This window comes from Lepus europaeus, chromosome 6, assembly GCF_033115175.1.
Source record: "Lepus europaeus isolate LE1 chromosome 6, mLepTim1.pri, whole genome shotgun sequence".
NCBI classification, from domain to species: domain Eukaryota; kingdom Metazoa; phylum Chordata; class Mammalia; order Lagomorpha; family Leporidae; genus Lepus; species Lepus europaeus.
In genome coordinates, this window is record NC_084832.1 from 9,959,410 (window position 1) to 9,982,202 (window position 22,793).

The 22,793-nt window shown below is 39.6% G+C and overlaps 1 protein-coding gene across 3 annotated transcripts in view; it reads right to left on the reverse strand.

Annotated features, from left to right (window-relative positions):
- BIVM (basic, immunoglobulin-like variable motif containing) overlaps nucleotides 1–22,793 on the reverse strand; it is a 46,012-nt gene that overhangs the window by 21,395 nt on the left and 1,824 nt on the right. For all 3 annotated transcript variants that reach the window (XM_062193957.1, XM_062193955.1, XM_062193954.1), the window contains exons 2-4: nucleotides 20,668–20,747; nucleotides 18,372–18,973; nucleotides 8,236–8,362 (exon numbers count right to left, since the gene is read on the reverse strand). In XM_062193957.1, the coding sequence (XP_062049941.1) occupies nucleotides 8,236–8,362; nucleotides 18,372–18,849 (605 nt within the window). In that variant the 5' untranslated portion in view covers nucleotides 18,850–18,973; nucleotides 20,668–20,747. The remainder of the gene's footprint in view (nucleotides 1–8,235; nucleotides 8,363–18,371; nucleotides 18,974–20,667; nucleotides 20,748–22,793) is intronic.

The window sequence follows — 22,793 nt, forward strand, 5'->3', positions numbered from 1 at the left end:
GACAGACACATGAGAGGAGACATCAGTGACCCTATTAGGCAGGTAGTAAAGTGCTGAGGCTAGAAGCCCAGGAACACCAATTTCTGGCTAAACACCAAAAAAAAAAAAAAAAAAAAAAAAAGCACAAGCAAAGAGGGATCCTTCCTACGAGTGCCAGCAGGAGCAAAACACCACCAACACCTTGATTGCAAACTTTTGGCTTCCAGAACTATGATACAATAAATTTCTGTTGTTCCAAGCCATTTTAAGCTACCCAATTCATGGCACTCTGCTATAATGGCCCTAAGAATCTAATACACTAATTAACACCTAGGAAAAATTACAATATGAATGACTTGTTTATATTTATTTTCAAGACTGTTTAGGGGCCAGTGCTGTGGCCTAGTGGGTAAAGCCGCTGCCTAAGGTGTCAGCATTCCACAGGGGCACCGATTAGAGTCCTGGCTGCTCCACTTCCAATCCAGCTCTCTTCTATGCCCTGCTAAAGCAGTGGAAGATGGCCAAAGTCCTTGGGACCCTGCACCCACATTAGAGACCCGGAAGAAGCTCCTGGCTCATGGCTTCAGATCTGCACAGCTCTGGCAGTTGCAGCCATCTGGGGAACGAACAGCAGAGGGAAGACCTTTCTCTATCTCTCTGCCTCTGCCTCTCTGTAACTCTTTCAAATAAAATAAATAAAACTTAAAAAGACTGCTTAAATAACAATTCCTACTCATAGAAACAATCCTAGTTTTAGAAAGCGTTTGATTTACATAGCTTCTCATATTTCATACCAACTTTCACAAGTATTTGTATACTCATAGCTCTAATGAACATTCTCTTCTATGAACAAACTTCCTACAAATCGACTTCAAGGTCACTCTCGGTTACTCTGTGCAGTCTGTTCCCTTTTTTTCAATTTTCCAATCAGGTTTGTTGGTTTACGGTCCATGTAGAAATGTTAGGGCCCACAGGCTTTAGTCCCTGAACCATTGCACGGTTGGGTCTGTTGCTTACACAGTTGAATAACAATGTGAATATAAAAATCCCTGGGTGACTGTTCCTCCCCCTGAGAAATATAATCCCATTGCAGCCTGACAGCTGGGGCTACCATGGTGAAGACTGACACTGAGACCAAAAGGAAAATCTGTCTTTGTGTGAATTGTTTTTGTGCCTGGACTCCCATGGCGATTTATGCCTGAAGTTCAGTAACTCCGCCAGAAAGCACCTGGGTGCTGAGCAGTCAGGAACAATTTTCCTTTCTTGAAATAGGTCTTCCCCTTTCTACTGCTGATGCCAGCCTTGATATCAGGAATGTGCCTTTAAGTTGTGACTTTAAATATCTTTTTCTGTTTGACTTTTCTGATCTCACCCTCCAGAACACCACTCACTCACTTTGGGATCCTCTGTCATCCATGTTCATCTATTCTTTAATTGTTTTTATGTCTCCGTTCTTTCCCATTGGGGTGTTGTGTGGTTTCCTTGCATCTGTCCACCATAGGCTTACGGGTTTTTTTTTTTTTAAACCTTTTGTCTTGTTCTTAGCTACTAATGTGATTGTTACCTCTGTGATGATCTTCATTTTTTCCTCCATTTCCTTTTCCACAGCCTGCCAAGTATTTCTCCTGCTATTGTCATATAAATCTCTACTTTGAACTCATTTTTGGAAAATGTATAAATTACATTTTGAGATAAAGAACTTTGTCTGGATTTGAACCTCATTTCCTCGCGTAAGTCTGCTGAAGATGAGCTTCTGCAGATGATCCATTTCTGTGGTTGTTGAGAGTTTTTATACACAAGTCTCAGGCTGTTTCTGTTTATTATGTATTCTTGAATGGAGCTGGTTACTCTGAAGAGCAGTTCTAACAAGAGCACTGAAAGTATGAATTGAGACCATCTGAATTTTGATTTCAGGTTTGCTGTCACCACACTGTCAAACCTGTAAAGTCTTCCCTATAGTTCTGTTCTTTAATTGTGGTTAAAAAAATACAAAAATCTACCATCTTAACCAATTTTAAGCGCACAGTGTTAACTATATTCACAATCGTTGTGCAACAGATCTCTAAAACTTTTTCATCTTGCAAACCTGAAACCCTGTACCCAAAAAACAACTCCCTTTTTCCCCAATCTCAATCCCTGGCACCCACCATTCCACTTTGTTTCCATAACTTTAACTTGTTTAAACACAAGTTTCATATAAGTGGAAATATACTTTACATTTGTCTTTTTGTGTCTGGCTTATTTCACTTAGAATAATGTCTTCAAGATTCACAGATGTTTTAACATAAGACAGGATTTCCTTCTTTTTGAAGTCTGAAAAATATTCCACCATACACATGTACATACCACATGTTCTTTATCTATTCATCCACTTAGGGGCACTTAAATTACTTCTAATTGTTAGCTATTGTGAACAATGAATATATAAATGCAGTTATCTCTTTGAGATCCTACTCTCAATTCTCCTGGAAATACACCCAGAAGCTGGACTGCTGTAATATACGGAAATTTCATTATTCTACTGTTTTCTGTGGTTGCTGCAAAAAGCGTTAGAATTTTTCCACATCCTCACCAATACTTGATATTTTCTGTTTTTGTTTACTTGACAGTTATCTTTAAAACTGCAAAGACACTGACTGTTTTCTTCCAAAAAAAAAAAAAAAAAAAAAGGATAAGTCTAGATACTTATACTTTCTACAAAATAATTACAAAGAACTCTCAAGGAAAAGAATGTACTTTATTATATAACACTTCCTAGAAAACCCACCTGAGCTGACTCCTAAAAGATAACCATTCCATTACTCTGCATCTTTTGGTTTAAGGTATAGATTGCTGCTCTCATTATGTGTCCTATATTCTTACATATTTGATAATACACAGAGACTACTTTTCCCCTCGATGTTCCATTGACTCATTAGAATTTTCTATAGGTTCATCAGCAGGTTGAATAGGTGGTGAGTTTTTCTGTGGTCTTTCCTCAATACCTTCCAGGACTGGAGATGACCACTTATCATCATCATCATCATCGAATCCATCATTATCACATACTGCAAACTCCAAGTCCTGGGGCCGGTGCCATGGCTCACTTGGTTAATTCTCCACCTGTGGCACCAACATCCCATATGGACGCTGGGTTCTAGTCCCGGTTGCTCCTCTTCCAGTCCAGCTCTCTGCTGTAGCCCGGGAGGGCGGTAGAGGATGGCCCAGGTGCTTGGGCCCCCGCACCCACATGGGAGACCAGGAGGAAGCACCTGGCTCCTGGCTTCGGATCGGTGTAGCACCAGCCATGGCGGCCATTTGGGGAGTGAACCAATGGAAGGAAGACCTTTCTCTCTGTCTCTCTCTGTGTCTCTCTCTCTCTCTCTCTCTTACTCTCTTACTGTCTATAACTCTACCTGTCAAATTAAAAAAAAAAAACACACACACACACAACTCCAAGTCCTTACCAACAATCTCAGTGGAAACCTCTGCAGTTGGGCCATGCTCTGCAAGAAGTGTCTGTGTTAATGATTACAAACCATATTTGACCAGTTCACTTAAATTGTGCTCTAAAAATTCAGACATTTATCTTTCTGATGCATTAGCAGATTAAGGGGCTCCAAGAAATACAGCTCTGCAGTCAAAATTGTTAGGAAATGGACAGGAGTGGAAAATGTGGGGGCAATAAGCAGCTGGACACCATATGGTCTCCAGCCATCTTTGTATTAGTAGCTAGGTCTTACCTCCCATTAGAGATAGAAGATGAGACACAGGAAGTCATCTGTCAAACATAAATTTGGAGTCTAAACATCACTGGTGCATAAAATTACATAGCAGTCAGCATTAGTGGTAAGCCCCACAACTGTGGTATCAATAGTTATCAGCACTGAGGATCTTTTTTCTGATAAGCTGTGAGCTCTGTGCCTTCATTAGTGTAATGAACACTGTGGATTTTCAATTTCAAGTGAACTGCAGCTAAACCTTACTTAACATTAGCTTCCAGTGCATGCTCAACATGATCAATCCTGCCCTGACTACTACAAACACTAAAATCATTGTCATACCAGTTGGTAAACATGGTTCTGACAGAGGCCTGGCAACAGGACTCTTGTTAAAGCTACAAATCAAGGAACACCACCAAAACTGTTTTCTGTTTTTCTGATAGTATCTATCTTTATGGGTGTGAAATCATATTTCATTGTGGTTTTAATTTTCAGTTCTCTAATTATTACTCATGTTGGGCATTTTTCATATGCTTGTTGGCCATCTGTATATATATCTTCTTTGGAGAATGGTCTTTTCAAGTTCTTTGCCAATTTTTTAATTGGGAAAATTTGTTTATTTGTCGTAGAGTTGTTGCAGTTACTTATATATTCTGGATATTAACCCTTTATCATATATACAATTTATAAGTATTACCTCCCATTCTGTGATTGTCCTTTCAGTCTATTGATTGTGCCATTTAATGCATAAAAGTTTTTAAAATTTGATGCTGCCCAGTTTGTATACTTTTGTTATTTTTCTGGTGTCAAATCCAAACCCAATGTTACAAAGCATTTTTTTTATTCCATATGAATTTTATGTTGTTTCTTATTACCACAAAATGTGCCCTTGGGATTTTTATAGGGATTACACTGAATATATACATTTAACATCATTTTAACATTCAGTCTTCCATCCATGAATATAGGATATCCTTCTATTAATCTGTGTGTTTCGTTTCCTTTAGCAATATTTTGTAGTTTACAGTGTACAATTCTCCTTTAAGTTTATTCCTAGGTATTTTATTCTTTTTGATGCCATTATAAATAGCATTATTTTCTTAATTTTCTTTGAGGGGCTGCTCATTGTTCAAGTACAGACATTCAACTGATTTTTATGTGCTGATTTTGTATACTGCAATGTTGCTGAATTTCTTTATTAGTTCTAACAGGTTTATCTGGAATCTTTGAGCTGTTATATACATATATATATATACATAATATATATATGATGAACTTAATTTCATGATATTTTAAAATTCTTTCTTTTCTTGCCTAACTGCTCTAACTAGGATTTCTAGCAGCATGTTACAAAGAAGTAACAAGGGAGGCATCCTAGCAATGTTACTAATCTTAGAGCAAAACTTTTCAATTTTTCACATTGAGCATATGTTCATTACCCATGGTCTTTTCATGTACAATCTTTACTATGTTAAAAAGACTCCCTTCCATTCCTAGTGTTTAGAGTTTTTTGTCATGAAAGCTGCTGAATTTTGTCAAATGTTTTTCCTGTATCACTTGAAATAAGCCCATGGCTTTGCCCCTGATGCCATTAATGTAGTGTATTACACTGATTTTTATATGTTGAACCATCCTTGCACTTCAGGAAAAGGCTAACTTTATCAGGGTGTATAATGTTCTAATATGCTACGACTTGGTTTGCTAGGGTTTTGTTAAGGATTTTTGCCAACACTATTAATCAGGAATATTGGTCTGTATTTTTTCACTTCTCATGGGATTTTTTTCATGTCTTTAGCATCAGGGTAATACTGGCCCTATAAAAATAATTAAAATTAATGTACCCTCCTCTTCAACTTTCTGAAACAGTTTGAGGAAGGTTGGTGTCAATTTGAGTCCTCCCCTGGTTTTGACATTCCAGAGTTAAATAGTGTCCTGAAGTTTAAACTACAGGCAGCCGGCGTCCTTCCCCCCACTGCAATCACCACCCTGCCCACCAACCACGAAAGGCAGCGTCCTCAGCTGGAAGTCAGATGACAGAAAATGAGTGGTGGTCGGTGATTCCTCCCACTCTCCTGAACTGCTGCTCTGCAAAACTGAGTCTGCACGAAAACCCACTGCTTCTCCCCGGTGCTGTCCACAACCTAATGGAGCACAGGGAACTCACGCGTTCTTCTGCTGTGAAAGTTTTTACCATAGTGCAACCTTGGGAGTTATTTTACAAGCCCAATACCATGCAGTGTTGCAAAGTCCTTGTCTGGACTGCTGAGGCACAGTCTTCTTTGTTCTTGCTATGTTTTTTGTTTTTAGGTCTTTTGTTTAATTTCTTTCTCTTTTTCTTTTTCTTCCTCACACAAAGTGCTGAACTCTTTACCTAGAATAGAGTTAATCTTCTGTGTATAAAGTTAAATGAAGGAGGCCGGCACCGCAGCTCAATAGGCTAATCCTCCGCCTTGCGGCGCTGGCACACCAGGTTCTAGTCCCGGTCAGGGTGCCGGATTCTGTCCCGGTTGCCCCTCTTCCAGTCCAGCTCTCTGCTGTGGCCCGGGAGTGCAGTGGAGGATGGCCCAAGTGCTTGGGCCCTGTACCCCATGAGAGACCAGGATAAGTGCCAGCCCCAGCGCGCCGGCCGCGGCAGCCATTGGAGGGTATACCAACGGCAAAGGAAGACCTTTCTCTCTGTCTCTCTCTCTCTCACTGTCCACTCTGCCTGTCAAAAAAAAAAAAAAAGTTAAATGAGGGGCCGGCACTACCGCGTACTGGGTAAAGCCACCACCTGCAGTTCTGGCATCCCATATGGGTGCTGGTTCGAGTCCTGGCTGCTCTACTTCTGATCCAGCTCTCTGCTGTGGCCTGGAAAAGCAACAGAAGATGGCCCAGGTACTTTGGCCCCTGAACCCGCATGGGAGACCTGGAAGAAGCTTCTGGCTCCTAGTTTCAGATCAGCTCAGTTCTGGCTATTGCAGCCATCTGGGGAGTGAACCAGTGGATGGAAGACCTTTCTCTCTCTCTCTCTCTCTGCCTCTGCTTCTCTGTACCTATGCCTTTCAAATAAATAAATATATATTTTAAAAAAATGTTAAATGAAAATAGATCTTAGTGGAAAACAAGACTGGGAACAGGAGAGGGAAGAGGAAGAGGGGTGGGAGTGTAGGTGGGAGTGTGGATGGGAGGGCGGGTAGAGTGGGAAGAATTACTTTGTTCCTAAGGTTGTATTTATGAAATCCATGCAACTAAATTAAAAAATTAATTAATTTAAAAAATAAAAAAACAGCCGGCGCCGTGGCTCAACAGGCTAATCCTCCGCCTTGCGGCGCCGGCACACCGGGTTCTAGTCCCGGTCGGGGCACCGATCCTGTCCCGGTTGCCCCTCTTCCAGGCCAGCTCTCTGCTGTGGCCAGGGAGTGCAGTGGAGGATGGCCCAAGTTCTTGGGTCCTGCACCCCATGGGAGACCAGGAGAAGCACCTGGCTCCTGCCATCGGAACAGCGCGGTGCGCCGGCCGCAGCGCGCTACCGCGCCGGCCATTGGAGGGTGAACCAACGGCAAAAGGAAGACCTTTCTCTCTGTCTCTCTCTCTCTCACTGTCCACTCTGCCTGTCAAAAAAAAATAAAAATTAAAAAAAAATAAAAAAACAGTAAAAAAATTATCTTTATGTATATTTACAAAGAAACTATTCCATGCTTGTGTGCATTCCTTCTTATAACACTAAGTCTGCCTTAAAGCATTTAAAGAGGAGGAGGGGGAAGAGGAAGGAGCAGGAGAAACAAAGAGGGGAGGGCACAGAAAAAGTGGAGGAGGAAGAAGAACAGGAGAAGGAGAAGGAGAAGAGAAAGGAGGAGAAAGAGGGAGAAGAGGAAGAGGAGAAGCGAAGGAGGTTTCAAAATATTTCACACTTCCTCTGTTTATAATCAAGTTATAATTTTTATTAACACTATATTATATCCATAGGTCTTTCCACTCCAACTCTAATCTTATTAGCCTCGGCAAGAAATAGGCTTATAGTAGTGGTGATTTTCCCTCTCAGGGAATCCCTCCCATTGCTTTCTTTGCCTAAGCCTCCCTGGCCACACATGTAAGAGTCCACTTTCCATATTCTCAGATTCCACATCCATGGATACAATCAACAGTGCATCGAAAATATTTGGGAAAAAAACTGCATCTGTACTAAACATGTACAAATCTTTTTTTCTTGTTATTACTCCCCAAACAATAGCAACTATATATTTATGAGTAATACAGAGATGTTTTAAAATATACCAGAGGATGTACATAGGTTACATGCTAATACTACACCACTTTAGATAAGGACTTGACCATCTATGAATTTTGGCATAGAGGGTCCTTGAATAACCCCCCAGAGATATCAAAGGACAACTGTATTATTCAAATATGATTGTGCATATTTGTGGTTAAATCTGAAGTCTAAGAGATTAGAAGAAAAATGTTTATTCAAAAAACCTGAAATTAAAAATTTTGATTCTATTCTCTCTTCTTTAGGACAAATCATTAACAAATATATTAAGTATTTGAAAATGAAAAATTGACATAACATTACCATCGTCTGAGGTCTAATACTTTCCTCTGCTTAACATCTTCAAGAGGAGAATGAGGAAGACACTCCCTCTGATGTCTTCCCTTTTTATCTGAAATTTTCTTCTTAGAAATTTGTTTCTTTGCAGTGCCTAAAATATAAAAGTATGAAATAAGCAAAATGCTCAAGACAAATTAAACGGCCATGACAAAAATTAATTACATACCAAAATTAAAAAGCAACCAGCACTAGTTCGATATATGATATTTACAAAAAAAAGTATAGTAAAACATGTCTTTTCAAGGACAGTTCCCTACCTCAAAGAGAAAAAGAGAGAATAAAAACAAATTTAATCATCAACAAATGCTTCAACTCAAAACGGATCAAGGATCTGAATCTACTACCTGATACCTTTCAATTACTAAGGGAGAACATTGGAGAAACTGTACAACATAGGCAAAGACTTCTTGGAAAAGACCCCAAAAGCATAGGCAATCAAAGCCAAAATGGAAAAATGAGATTACACCAAACTGAGAAGCTTTCACACTGCAAAAGAAACATAGCAAAGTGAAGAGGCAAGTGACAGAATGGGAGAAAATATTTGCAAACTATACAACTGAAGAAGGGTTAACGTTCAGAATCTATAAAGAGCTCAAGAAACTCATCAACAACAAAGCAATCCAGTTAAGAACTGGACAATGGACTTGAACAGGCATTTTTAAAAAGATGAAATTCAAATGGACAACATACAAGAAAAAATGCTCAGGATCACTAGCCATCAGGGAATCGCAAATTAAAACCACAATGAGGTTTCATGTCACCCCGATACCCTAGCTATCATACAGAAATCAAAAAACAATTAATGCTTACGAAGATATGGGGAAAAGGGTTCCTGAATCCACTGCTGGTGGGAATGCAAACTAGTACAGTCACCATGGAAGACAGTATGGAGATTCCTTTGAAAGTTGAAAATAGATCTACCATATGACTCATGTATCCCACTCCTGGGAATTTACCAAAATGAAATTAAATCAGCATATGAAAGAGTCATCTATACCCTCCATGTTTTTATTGCAGCTCCACGCACAATAGCTAAAATATGAACTCAACCATGATGCCCAAGAACTCAGATTGGATAAAGAAATGTGGTATCTATATACTTTGGAATATTACTGAGCCCTAAAAAATGAAACCCTGTCTTTTGCACCAAAATGGATGCAACTAGAAACTATTATACTTAGTGAAATAAGCCAGTCCCAAAAAGACAAATACCATATGTTTTCCCAATCTGTGGTACCTAACAGAGTACAAAAAATGTATTATTAGACAAACTGACAGTTTGAGAACTGATTATTGTTTACAGCCCTTGTTTCTACTGTAGTGAATAGTGGTTTTGTTTTTCTTCTTACTTTTGGTTGAATTCTTAGTGGAGGAGTAATTTTGTGATTATAAAATAAGCTGAAAGTATGTCATTGTAAAAATCAAAAGAAATAATAACAAAGGAGGGAGAAGAATGGGTGACAGCATGGGCAGGAGGGAGGGTAGGGTGGAAAATGTTCTCTTAAATCTATGCTCCTAAATCTGTATATATGAAATACATGAAATTTGTTCACCTTATATAAATTTAAAAAGCACTGTTAAAAAAAAAACCAATGAGTGCTGATTCCTATTTGGATCTTATATTTCAATTCCAAAGCTAGTCACTTATCTGGTAAAAGAACAAATCACAAAGTCCTTAGCCACACCTTGAAAATCAAATTACAAATAAAATATTTATCTAGACCACTTTCCAGAAAATGAAACCCTTTTATAATACAATAAAATCACGTTAAAGCAAATCAGTTTAAAAAGTAAAAGCAGGAATCCAATAATATGATGATGTGCTACTTAAAAATATCCCCAGGCCTACGGAGACCACAAAATGGATTAAGAATGATGCACGTGTATACATTATTAAAATGCAATTTTAGCATCAGGAAGTATAACGGAAAACAGTTTCTGTGTGCCTGTATGCATACATGTATATGTACAAATAAACACATGTACATACATATGTATGAACACACACACATTCTCCTATTAATTGATACCAAGCAACAGTGATTACCTATTAAGGAAATGAAGTATTAGAAACTACACAAAAGAGTTACAAAATGGAGAATAAGTATTACTTTTTAATATTGTTTATTTTAATTTATTTGAAAAGGCAGAGAGACAAAGAAGAAAAGAAGGAAGACAAATCTCCCATCCACGGGATCCCCAAGTGCCCACAACAGCCACAGCTTGGCCAAGCAGAAGCCAAGAGCCTGGAACATCATCTGGGTCTCTCACATGTGTGGCAGGGACCCATCTGTTTGAGCCACCACCTGCAGCCTACTGGGGCGCTCATTAGGAGGAAGCTGGAATTGGAAGTGGAGCTGAGACTCAAACCCAGATTCCAAACAATGCAAGGCATCCAAGTGACATCTTCACTACTGTGCCAAATGTTCACCCTGAAAGTAATAATGTACACTGCTTGATTTTATGCTTTTTGCTAATGAACCACACTAATGTATTACCCAGTCAAAAAAAAATTACACAAATTAGGGGCAGTTGTTGTTGTACAGCATCAGTTAATGCACTGCTTGGGACACCCACATCCCATATAGGAGTACCAGTTCGAGTTCCAGCTACTCCATTTCTGATCCAGCGTGCTGCTAATGTGCCTGGGACACAGGGGATATTAGCTTAAGTACCTGAATCCCTGAGATCCGCATGGGAGAAGTGGATGGAGTTCCTGGTGCCTGACTTTGGTCTGGCCCAACCCTGGATGTTGCAGCCATTGGAGGAGTGAACCAGAGGACAGAATATCGGTCTGTCTCTCTGTCACACTGTCTCTCAAATACATAAATAAATCTTTTTTAAAACCATGCAAATTAGAATATGAAAAAACTGCTAATTATTTTCCATACATCATTTCATTAAAATACTATGAACACTTCAGATACATATGCTCAAATACTTTAATATCTTTCACACATATTCAATTTTAAATGAAATAAGTTTGTTATAAAAATTAATTAGAGCTCATAGTTTATTTATGTGAGTTAATCATAAATTATAAACTCTAATTACATAGTTATATGCTTAGAAAACACACAGAGGAGCCGGTACCGTGGCTCAACAGACTAATCCTCCGCCTTGCGGCGCCAGCACACCAGGTTCTAGTCCCGGTCAGGGCGCCAGATTCTGTCCCGGTTGCCCCTCTTCCAGGCCAGCTCTCTGCTATGGCCCAGGAGTGCAGTGGAAGATGGCCCAAGTGCTTGGGCCCTGCACCCCATGGGAGACCAGGAGAAGCACCTGGCTCCTGCCTTCGGATCAGCGTGTTGCGCCGGCCGCAGCGGCCATTGGAGGGTGAACCAACGGCAAAAAGGAGACCTTTCTCTCTGTCTGTCTCTCTCACTGTCCACTCTGCCTGCCAAAAATAAAAAAAAGAAAGAAAGAAAACACACAAAGAGATCCACTATCTAGCATATAATCAAAATTTATAGAAAATGTGAGAAAACTGAAAAACATATAGGACTGGTTCTCAAGAAAAAGTCCATCTGAGTTGACTCCGATTCTGAGATTTGCAAACAAGGACTGAAAAAAAATAGGTATTATAACTATCTAGACAGACAAAATGCCCATTACAAAATGGAACCACATCAAATATCAGAAGAAAACCAGAAGTTGTAAAAACTTAGGGGCAGGGGTTGACATAGCGATCAGGACACCACTCGGGATGCCCACATCCTTTATCAGATGCCTGGGATCAAGTCCCATCCCTGTTCCTAACCCGGCTTCCTGCTAATGTGTACCCTGAGAGACAGCAGGTGATGGCTCAAGTGGGTAAGCTCCTGCCACCCACTGGGGAGGTCTGGCTCCCTGCTGGGGCCCAGCCCCACCCCAGTTGTTGTGGGCACTTGGGAACAGAACCATTAAGTGGAAAATACCTCTCTTTCTCTTTCTCTCTCTCCTCTCTCTCTTTCTCTCTCTCTCTTTCTCTCCTGCTTTCAAATAAACAGAATAAACATAATTTTTGGAAATTTAAATTCTAGAATTAAAATAAATGGATGTAAAAAATATACCAAAAAAAAATACTAATCAAGAAAAAGCTGAAACAATCTTATTAAAATCAAAGTAGCTTTCAGAATAGGAAATACTGCCAGGAATGATCAATCACAACAATAAAAGGGGGAACTCATGAAAAAGGCATAACAGTCACTTGTATGCACCTAATAACAGATCTTCAAATTACATTTTTTTAAAATCAACAAAGTTAAATGCCTTGAGAATCTATGCAAAGGACTGCAATTTCCAGCTAAAGCTTTGATCAATAAATTATGGTTAGTACTAGTCAATTTTAGCTCTTAGCAAAAAAAAAAAAAAAAAAAAACTGCCCATCTCCTAGCCCAGGGACAGGCAACTGTGCCCACATTCCTGCTGCAGCTTGCAGGCAGCTTGCCAGAGCCAGGCTGGGCAAAAAGGACCATGTCCTAGAAAATAAGGAGATCTATGTTCTAATTGCTGTTTGCTGCTTTGGATCTTAAAGGTCCAGAAACGGGGGGAGAGCAGCCATTCTGTATCCTGCCCACCACTGTGCAAGCCCTGCCTCCTCTAGCAACTTCCAGAGACTCTAACAGGCCAGCACTTTGATGGTTTTTTTTTTTCCTATTTTTTTTTCTCTTTCTTTTCCTTTTGTAACCAGATATCTGAAGTGTAAAACATCCATAAGCAACCATACATAAGTAGAAATTTAGAAGTCACTGTGCATACCCAGGAAATGGCACAGGCTTTTTAAAAAAGATCTGAGAAACCCATAAATTTATACCTCAGGCTGATCCTCAGCAGACACCACCTACAGCAATCAGAAAACGAAAAGAAAACTCAACAAACCCGGGGGAGAGAAGAATCTGATTTCCAGAATTACAAAATTATTACATTACATTCAATGTTCAGTTTCAATTAAAAAAAAAAAAAAATCACAAGGCATTCAGACAGAGAAAAGTATGGCCCACTTAAAGGCAAACAAACAGAAACCATCTATGAGAAAAACCGGACAACACCCTTAAAACCACTGTCTTAAAGATGCTCAAAGAAATAAAGACGCATATGTGCACAAAACAGAAATGTCAATGGACAGAGATTCCTCTCCCCCCCAAAAAAAATTCTTGAACTGAAAAATATAATAACTGAAATGAAAAATTCACTACAAGGATTCATAGGCAGATTTGAGCAAGCAGAACAAACTAGCGAATGTGAAGACTGGAGAACTGAAATTACTGAGTCTTAGAAACAGAAAAAGCTGTCAAAGAAAAGAAAAAACAGCCATTGGGGGGCTGGTGCTGTGGCATAGTGTGCTAAAGGCTTCACCTGTAATGCTGACAGCCCATATGGGCACTGGTTCCCGCCCTGGCTGCTGGCTCTCTGCTTATGGCCCGGGAAAGCAGTGGAAGATGGCCCAAGTGCCTGATCCCCTGCACACATGTTGGAGGCTCAGAAGAAGCTCCTGGCTCCTAGCTTTGGATCAGCACAGCTCCAGCCACTGCAGCCATTTGGAGAGTGAACCAGCAAATGGAAGACCAGACCTTACTCTCATCTCTCCTTCTCTCTATAACTCTGCCTCCCAAATAAATAAAAATAAATAAAATATTGGAAAAAAAAAAAAAAAGCCAGTGCGACACATCAAGTAGACCAACCCAGGTGCTGTAAGTAATCAAAAAAATGATAGGCTAAAAAATTCTCCAATTGTGATGGAAGACATGAGTAAACACTTGAGAAACTCAATGTTAACTCCAAGTATAGTGAATTCAAAAAACCTACACTAAGCACATAATCAAAGTGGAGGAAGACAAAGACAAAGAGAAAAGAGATTCATCACATAAAAAGAGTCCTCAATAAGAATATCAAAAGATTCTCATTAGAAACTTTGGAGTCCAGAAATAGTAGGCTTATATAAACAAGGTGATAAAAGAAAACAAATGTCAACAAGTATCATATTTTATGCAAATCTGTTCTTTAAAGGTGAAGGAGAAATGAAGACACACCCTGACAAACAAAAGCTGAGGGAGTTCTTTATCAGTAGACTTTCCCTCGAGAAGTAATAAAGGAGTCCTGCATGCTGAAATGAAATCACACTAGACAGTCACTCAATGACATATGAAGAAGTGAAAGTGTTAGTAAATACACGGACAATTATAAAATCTAGTATTTTTTTTAACCTTTGGTTTTCAACTAAATGTTTTGCATTTTATATGATTTAAAGATTAATAATTTTTTAAACTATTATTAGTTTAGGAATTACAACTTTTGTTTTTAACTCCAAATTTATTTTTTATATTATTTAAGAGATTAATTCATAAAAAGTTATATATGTTTTTGGACACACAATGTATAAAGATACAATTCTGTAACATCAGTAACTCAGAGATTAGGGATAAAGCTGTATAGGAACAATTCTTGTATGTTATTTAAATTAAACTTGTACAAATTCAAATTAGAGTGTTTTAACATTAGTATATTATCTCCATGGTAAGTACAAAGAAAATAGGTATAAGGGCTAGCAATATGGTATAGCATGTTGAGCCAATGCCTGTGACACGGCATCTCATATGGGTACCAATTTGTGTCCCAATGCTCTACTTCTGATCCAGCTCCCTGCAAATGACCTGGGAAAAGCAGCAGAAGATGGCCCAAGTATTTGGGCCTCTGCCACCTGCATGGAAGACCCGGATGAAGCTCCTGGCTCTTGACTTCAACTTGGTCAAGCCCTGGCTCTTACAGCCATTTGGGGAGTGAACCAGCAGACAGAAGCTCGCTCTCTCTCTCTCTCTCTCTCTAACTCTGATTTTCAAAATAAATAAATAGATCTTTTTTTAAAAAAATGGGGCTATCAAGAGCTAAGGGGAGAGGGAATGGGGAGGTATTATTTATCAGGCATCGTATCAGTTTTGCAAGATCGTAAGGGAACTGGAAATGGATGGTGGTGACCATTATGCAACAATATACACTCAAAAATGGTCACAATGGTAAATTTCATGTTTTCCACATTTTATCACAATAAAAAATTGTGTTAAAGAAGGAAATGAAATAGAGAAAAGACAATTCCACCATCATAATTGGAGATTTCTAACACCCCTTTCAACAACCGACAGAACAAGACACAAATTAAGAAGAAACACAGAATATGCAAGTAACACTTTCAAATACTTGGACCTAATTTACAGAATACTACAACCAATAACGACAGAATGAATTATTTTAATTATTTAAATTATTTTTTAGAGGCAAGGAGGCGTTGATCGGTTAGTTATACTCACGATGGCTAAGACTGGGACAGCCCAGAACTGGAAGCAGAGAATCAAATCCAGGTCTCCCATGTGGGTGGGTGGCAGGAACCCAACTAATTGAGCCATCACCACTGCCTTCCAGATCTGCAGTAGCAAGAGGCTGGAGTCAGGAGCCAGAGCAGTGTATGAACTCAGGTACTCCAATATGAGACACAGGTGTCTTCACCAGAGTTTTAACCACAAGACTAACTGCTCACCTGGACATTTTTTCAATCATACATGGTACATTCAACAAGAGAGACCATAAACTGGGTCATAAACCAAGTCTCAGTAAATTTAGAAAGACTGAGATCATATTCCCTCTATCTACAATGAAATTAAATTAGAAACCCCAAATATCTGGAAATTATATAGCATACACCTAAATATGTCTGTATCAAAATAAACTAGAAAGTAATTCCAATTAAATAAGAATATAGGTATCAAAAATTGTGGGCTGCCACTTAAGGAAAATGTTAACAGCAGTTTAGAGCACTATGCTGAAAGAAAAGTCTCAAATCTGATCTAACTTTCCATTTAAGAGGTCAGAAAATGAAGAACAAATTAAATGCAAAGTAAATAGAAAGAAGAAATTAACAGCAGAAATCAATGAAATAAAAAGCAAATAGTTGAGAAAAATAAAAAAATTGAAAGGTGGTTATTTGAAAAGATCAGGGGCTAGTATTGTACCATAGCAGGTAAAGTCACTGCTTGCAATGTTGGCATCCCATTTAGGCACTGGTTTGTGTCCCGGCTGCTCCATTTCCAATCCAGCTCTCTGCTAATGGCCTGGGAAAGCAGCGGAAGATGGCTCAAGTACTTGGGCCCCTGCCACCCACATGGGAGACCTGGAAGAAGCTCCTGGCTCCTAGCTTTGGCCTGGCCCAGTCCTGGTCACAGCAGCCATCTGGGGAGTGAAACAGAGGATGGAATATCTCTCTGTATGTCTCTCCCTCTCTCTAACTCTGACTTTCAAACAAAGAAATAAAATCTTTTTAAAAAATAGATGAACAAACCTGATAATCACCTACTTGGACTGATCAAGAAAAAAAAAAAAAAGAACATGTTATCAGTATTGAGAATGAAAAAGAAGTTATAAATAAAAGATTAGATAATTAGAAAGTAGATTAAAAACAACTTTATGCCCACAAATTTGACAAATGGATATCCTAAAACTTGTCATGAATTAATGGGAATCAAGCTAACTCCATAATTGTAGTTCGAGAATATCCCTCCGAAAGCTTCCAATAAACAAGAAAACTTCCCAACACAAGAAGACTTGCAAGGCGCTAACTGCAAAAACCCGAGAAAGACATTACAAAAATAATTACAGACTCATATAGACGTAAGATGAAACCTACCTCATACCCTCAAGAATTACAAACTTACATAATATTCTGTGAAACAAGTTGTTTGAAAATGAACATGCAAAAGTATGAAGATTTTATAAAATCATCAGAGAAATCTAGAACTAAAATACAAATCCTATTTTACCCCTCACTAGCTATGCAACTTTGGGTTAGAGATTTTTCCTACAACTCAATTTCTTCACATATAAAATGGGGATACAAGTACATACCACATAAAATTCACATGTATTACTGTGACTTAAAAGGAGACACGAAGTGATCAGTGATGTGTTGTAGTGAATAAAGCTGCCACCTGCATCACCAGCATTCCATATGGATGCCAGTTTGTGCCCCAGCTGCTCCACTTCTGATCCAGCTCCATGCTAATGGCTTGGGAAAAGCAGAAGATGGCCCAAGTGTCTGGGTCCCTGTTACCCACATGGGAGTACTTGATTAAGCCCCTGGCTCCTGGCTCCAGTCTGGCTCAATCCTGGATATTGTGGCCATTTGGGGAGTGAACCAGCAGATGGAAGATCTCTGTCTCTCCCACTCTCTGTAACTCTGATTTTCTTTTCTTCTTCTTTTTTTAAATTTATTTGAGAGGTAGAGTTACAGAGAGAGAGAGGGAGAGACACAGAGAAAGGCCTTCCAACTACTGGTTCACTCCCCACATGGCCACAACAGCCAGAGAGGAGTCGATCTGAAGCCAGGAGCCAGGAGCTTTTTCCAGGTCTACCACATGGGTGCATGGGCCCAGGCACTTGAGCCATCTTCGTCTGCTCTCCTAGGCCGTAAGCAGAGAGCTGGATTGGAAGAGGAGCAGTTGGGACACAATGACACCAATATTGGATGCCGGCGCCGTAGGTAGAGGCTTAGCCTACTAGGCATTAGTGCCAGCCCCCTGATTTTCAAATTAATAATTAAAAAGAGAGAGACACATGAAAAACATTTGTAACTTCCACAGCACCATCCCATCACAACTCTGGAGGCTGTACATTGCACCCTAAGTGAATGGCACTCTCTTCAACTGTGCAGTGCACAACCTACTCAGTGGTACCTGCAGGTCTTGCTAGGTGCTTAAAAAAATTTGAATAATAAAAGCCACAACGTTATATAGAAAGAACTTGATGCTTGGACAGGAAGTATGAATTTATTCATATGAAATAGCAGTATGCTGTTTCAGTCAACCCATCAACCTTTTCTAATCTACCATGTACTTGTCTACCATACCTGTATTTTACAACATTCTAAGCTTGTCACTTCCAGTGCTAACACATTAATGAAATACCCTGTGTCCACGGTTGTGTTTTTTGTTTTGCTTGGTTTGCTTTTTAACAACAATGACAAAGTGATAGCATTGGTCCTTGTTCAGTATCATGAAAGGAAAACATGTTTAATGTTAGGATAAACAAGAAAAATATTTGTTCTCTTTTTACACACAAATGTCATGGCTCCTTCTTACCTGATTTGTGTTTCAAATTTGTGGTCACTCCATCAAACTCAGATTTATCAATTTCCCACGCGAGAGGCAGCTTGCCCAAGCTATTGGATAAGTTTTCCAGGCTGTTTTCTTCATTATAGATTATTTCTGAAGTGCTGGTTGGGATGCCAATGTATCTTGATGAATTATTTCCAGCAGATAAAGAGGTACTGTCAGGAAGGCAAGATGAGCGTGTTGAATTTGGAGTTTTATAGATTGAGGTTGCCTGGTTGAGAAAGGCATAATCTGAACAGATGGCATAAATTTTTTCCCGTGTGTGAGTCACTGGACAACTCCATGGATAGTGACTATCTCCTTTGGGACCCAAGGGTGCCCCTGAGGCACTTGTGCAGAAAGATTTTACAGCACCTTGTAGATTCTCTTCAGGAGACTTTCTCTCAGATCTGTGCTCACCATTTCCAGGATCATTTGACCTTTCTGTTTCTACAACGTTAGGCATTGAATGCAACTGTAAGTTTCTGTTACTGGGAAGAAGTTGCAACTCTGATGAAATTGTTTGTCAAGAAGCAGAAGGCGTTGTCTACAGCATTCTATAAAAACTTGAGAGCTGCAAAATCGAGCTCCTAAGAAAAGGAAGAGAAAGCATGATCAACAATCCACTAGATACTACAAACAACTCTAAAACATGCAGCAAGTACCATTCATTTGCCTTCATTCATCGAATACTGACTTTACACTACTAGATGCTTATAGTCACAGTCCTTGGGCTATCTATCTCATTATTTTAAAATCTGTAAACAATGTATTCGAATAACAAAAAAGACAAATAGCCCAATTAAAAAAACAGGTAAACTATGTTAACAGTTACCTCTCCAAGGACAATACAGAAACACCAAAAAGCACATGAAAAGATGCTCAACATACTGGCCACCACGGAAATGCACATCAAAATCACAGTGAGATACAACCTCACACCCACTAGGACGACTATAACCGAACAAAGGGGTGGCAAGTGTTGACCGGCATTGAAGCACTGCTAGTAAATGTAACAGATCCAGGGGCTGGCACTGTGATGTAGTGGGTAAAGCCACCGCCTGCAGTGCCAGAATCCCATATGGGCATGGGTTCAAGTCCCAGCTACTCTACTTTCGATTCAGTTCTCTGCTATGACCTGGAAAGGCAGTGGAGGATGGCCCAGGTCCTTGGGCCCCTGAACCCGTGTGGGAGACCCGGAAGAAGTTCCTGGCTCTTGGCTTCGGATGGGTCCAGCTCCGGCCATTGTGGCCATTTGAGCAGTGAACCAGTGGATGGAAGATCTCTCTCTCTCTCTCTCTCTCTCTCTCTCTGCCTCTCCTTCTCTCTCTGTGTAACTCTTTCAGAAAAATAAAATAAATCTAAAAAAAAAAAAAAAGTAAACCAGCAGATGGAAGATCTTTCTTTCTGTCTCTCCCTTTCACTGTCTGTAACTCAAATAAATAAATAAGATCTTTAAAAAAAATTTTTAAAAAGAATAAAAGAGCAAAGAGTCAGGGGAAACTAGTGCCACAGTTGTCTTCTGGCTCCTAAAAATACAGAAACTCTGTAAGATGGATCTTTGAAAAAAAAATAAATAAAAGAAATGTAACAGATCCATTCTCTTTGATAAAGAGTCCTCCATCAATCACACACAAAGTCACCATATGGTCCAGCAATTTCACTGCTAGATCTACACCAAAGAAAAACGAAAACATATATCTACACCAATATTAACAGCACCTTTATTTATGGCAGTCACAATGTGAAAACAACCCAAATGGCCATCAATTGAAGAATGGATGAATTAGTGTGTTGTAACCATACAATGGAAATATTATTTGGCAATATAAAGATGTGAAGTATTGAATATGGATGGATCTTAGAAACATAAGGCTAAGTAAAAGAGGCCAGTCACAAAAGGACCAAACAGCATTTGATTTCATTTATATAAAATTTCAGAATGGGCAAATCTATAGAAACAAACGGCAGATTACTAGATGTCTAGGGATTGAAGCTTGGGAATGATGGAGTTTATTTTTGAGGTTATGATAATATAATATGCTATAATTGGTGATAAATTTATAACTTTGTGAACTAATAAAAATCATTGAATTATATACTTTAATGGATGTATATTATGGTACATGAATTATGTCTCAGTAAAACTATGTAAAAATAATGTATTAGCAAGATAATGTCTTTAACAGATAGGAACAAAAGTTACATGATGAATAATGGTCAGATTTAAATCCATAACAACAAAAAAACAGAATTTTCATTTTATTTTTAAAGGAGCCTTCACCTGAACAAAAACATAGATCCAAAGCAGGAGTCGCTAACTTCTGATCAGTCTCAAGAAAATTCCAGTCTAAATGGATTCCTCTGCAAAAGAAAGCACAGAAAAGTTTAAATACAGCCAAGGACACTCAAAGAAGCTGAAGATTTATTTAAACCAATAAAGTCTTTAAAGAATCAAACCATCCTGGTAACGCAGGAGACAGCCCCACGTAGGTGGCTGGACACAGCCTGCTGGTTTCTCAGGCCATGCTGGGTCATCAGTTTGACTTCTAACAGTTAATGCTTACTTTACAAAAGAAGAAATGAAAATAACTTTCACAGGTTATAGAAAATGACCACATCAAATCTACCTGACAAATACTGAATGACAAAACCTATGACTAAGGCTACAAGAACAACAGAAGATGAGTCACTAACAGCCCCTATATTCTCCTAATCCATAAGGAGGAACGAGTCAAGGCACTGCAAGGCCTCCATGAAACTGAAGGAAACAGAACTCCACAGGGGCCGGGTAGGATTCTAGTTTCTTTACATGAAGTAAAGCTCTCTCTGCATACCTCCAGGTAGATTCTCAGTCAATCATGAAGCTTAGAGCTGCAAGAAGGTGGGTTTGGCAGAAGCATCACCACCCAAGGATGGTTACAGCTTGAAAACATTCACCGTATTTCTGGTAGAGACACCTTGGGAGTGGGAGCAGTGGATCCCTAGACCAGAGGCATCTGTGCTTTGTCCCCCTTCTTCACATCCTGGTGTGATGCTGCCAGTGGTGGAGATACCAGGGGAAGCTCAGGGCCTGACAAGATCAGACTCCGCTTTTCTTTGAGGATTGTTTCTCTGACTCTTAGCAGACACCCTAGCACAGCGTTTTGTACTTCCTATCTGGGATCCTCAGGCCTTTCTCTAAGACCGAGTGTGCTGGACAGAGGCAGGTATGTATTTGTGGTGTGGAGGTGCCTTACGGTAGAGCGTTACTAGACATGGTTTGGCGGTGAAGGAGGGGTGGTGATTGAAATGGCCCTAATCTGAAGCATGGCTTCCACTTGGCCATAACTTCCTCCCTCAAGGTGAATGGAGCTTTGCCTGTAGGACTGGCTCTCTGTGCAGCAATGAGGCGACTTCATGAAATATGTCCATTTAGAATAAAGACAGAATATGCTGATCAAAAACATCACAGAGAAATCACTGCGAGTACATAAATTAGGGCTGAGCTTCCTGGAATCTAAAGGCCCTGCCAGGGCACTTCAGAATGTTCATGGAAAAACAGAACTACAAGAGAAGGTTATTTTGGTGCAAAAAACCTTTGCAATCTGTGCATGGTTTTTTCATCATAGGCATTTCCTGAACATATTGAACTTTTTGAACACTGCTCATATCGCATTTCATTAATGGAAAAAATGCATGACTGGTTTTGTTTGTGCTTTGGCTCTGTTTGCTTTTTAAATAATGGTCACTCAACAAAAAGGACCTCTGCTCCATTTTAGCAAAACAAAGCAAAAATCAAAAAAAAAAGGGCAGATTTTATCTTGACACTGAAAACCAGGAGTATCAAAATATGCTTTTGACTCAGTTTATGTAAATTTCTCTTTGAGAATTTGTGTAGTATTTATAGATCTTATTACATAAGCAAGTCATTGCAGGGAAAAAAATACCAAGTGTAAAAACATCATCATCCAGAATATGACGGATCCAAAAACCCACGGTGACCCCCATAATGCTAGTGTCCATTGTCCCTTGTATCATCTGGCTCATGTCTGCAGTCTCTGCACCTAGGGGGCTTCTACCACTGGGCCCGCCGCTGGGCTTTCCTCAGACCCCAGCTTTCCTAAAGTGAACTGAGCACAGGTCATTACAGAGCCATCACCGACGCCAATTACGTTGTAAAGAGAGCCTCAGGAAATACTAGGGATAGACCCTGGTTCCGCCCTCCACTCTGTAGCCTGCAGCTGTCATGGTTTTTCCCATCTTGGGTTCCCTTTTGTCTCTAGAACCCGTTCCCAGTTCCAGGCCCTCAGGCTGCCATCTCATATCTGACCTGTGCACAGGTACTAGAACAAGTTCACCACATACATATGAGCACAGCACCTCCCGGCCTGAGCGCATCAGCTCTTGGAACAAAAGGCCCGGGGCTCA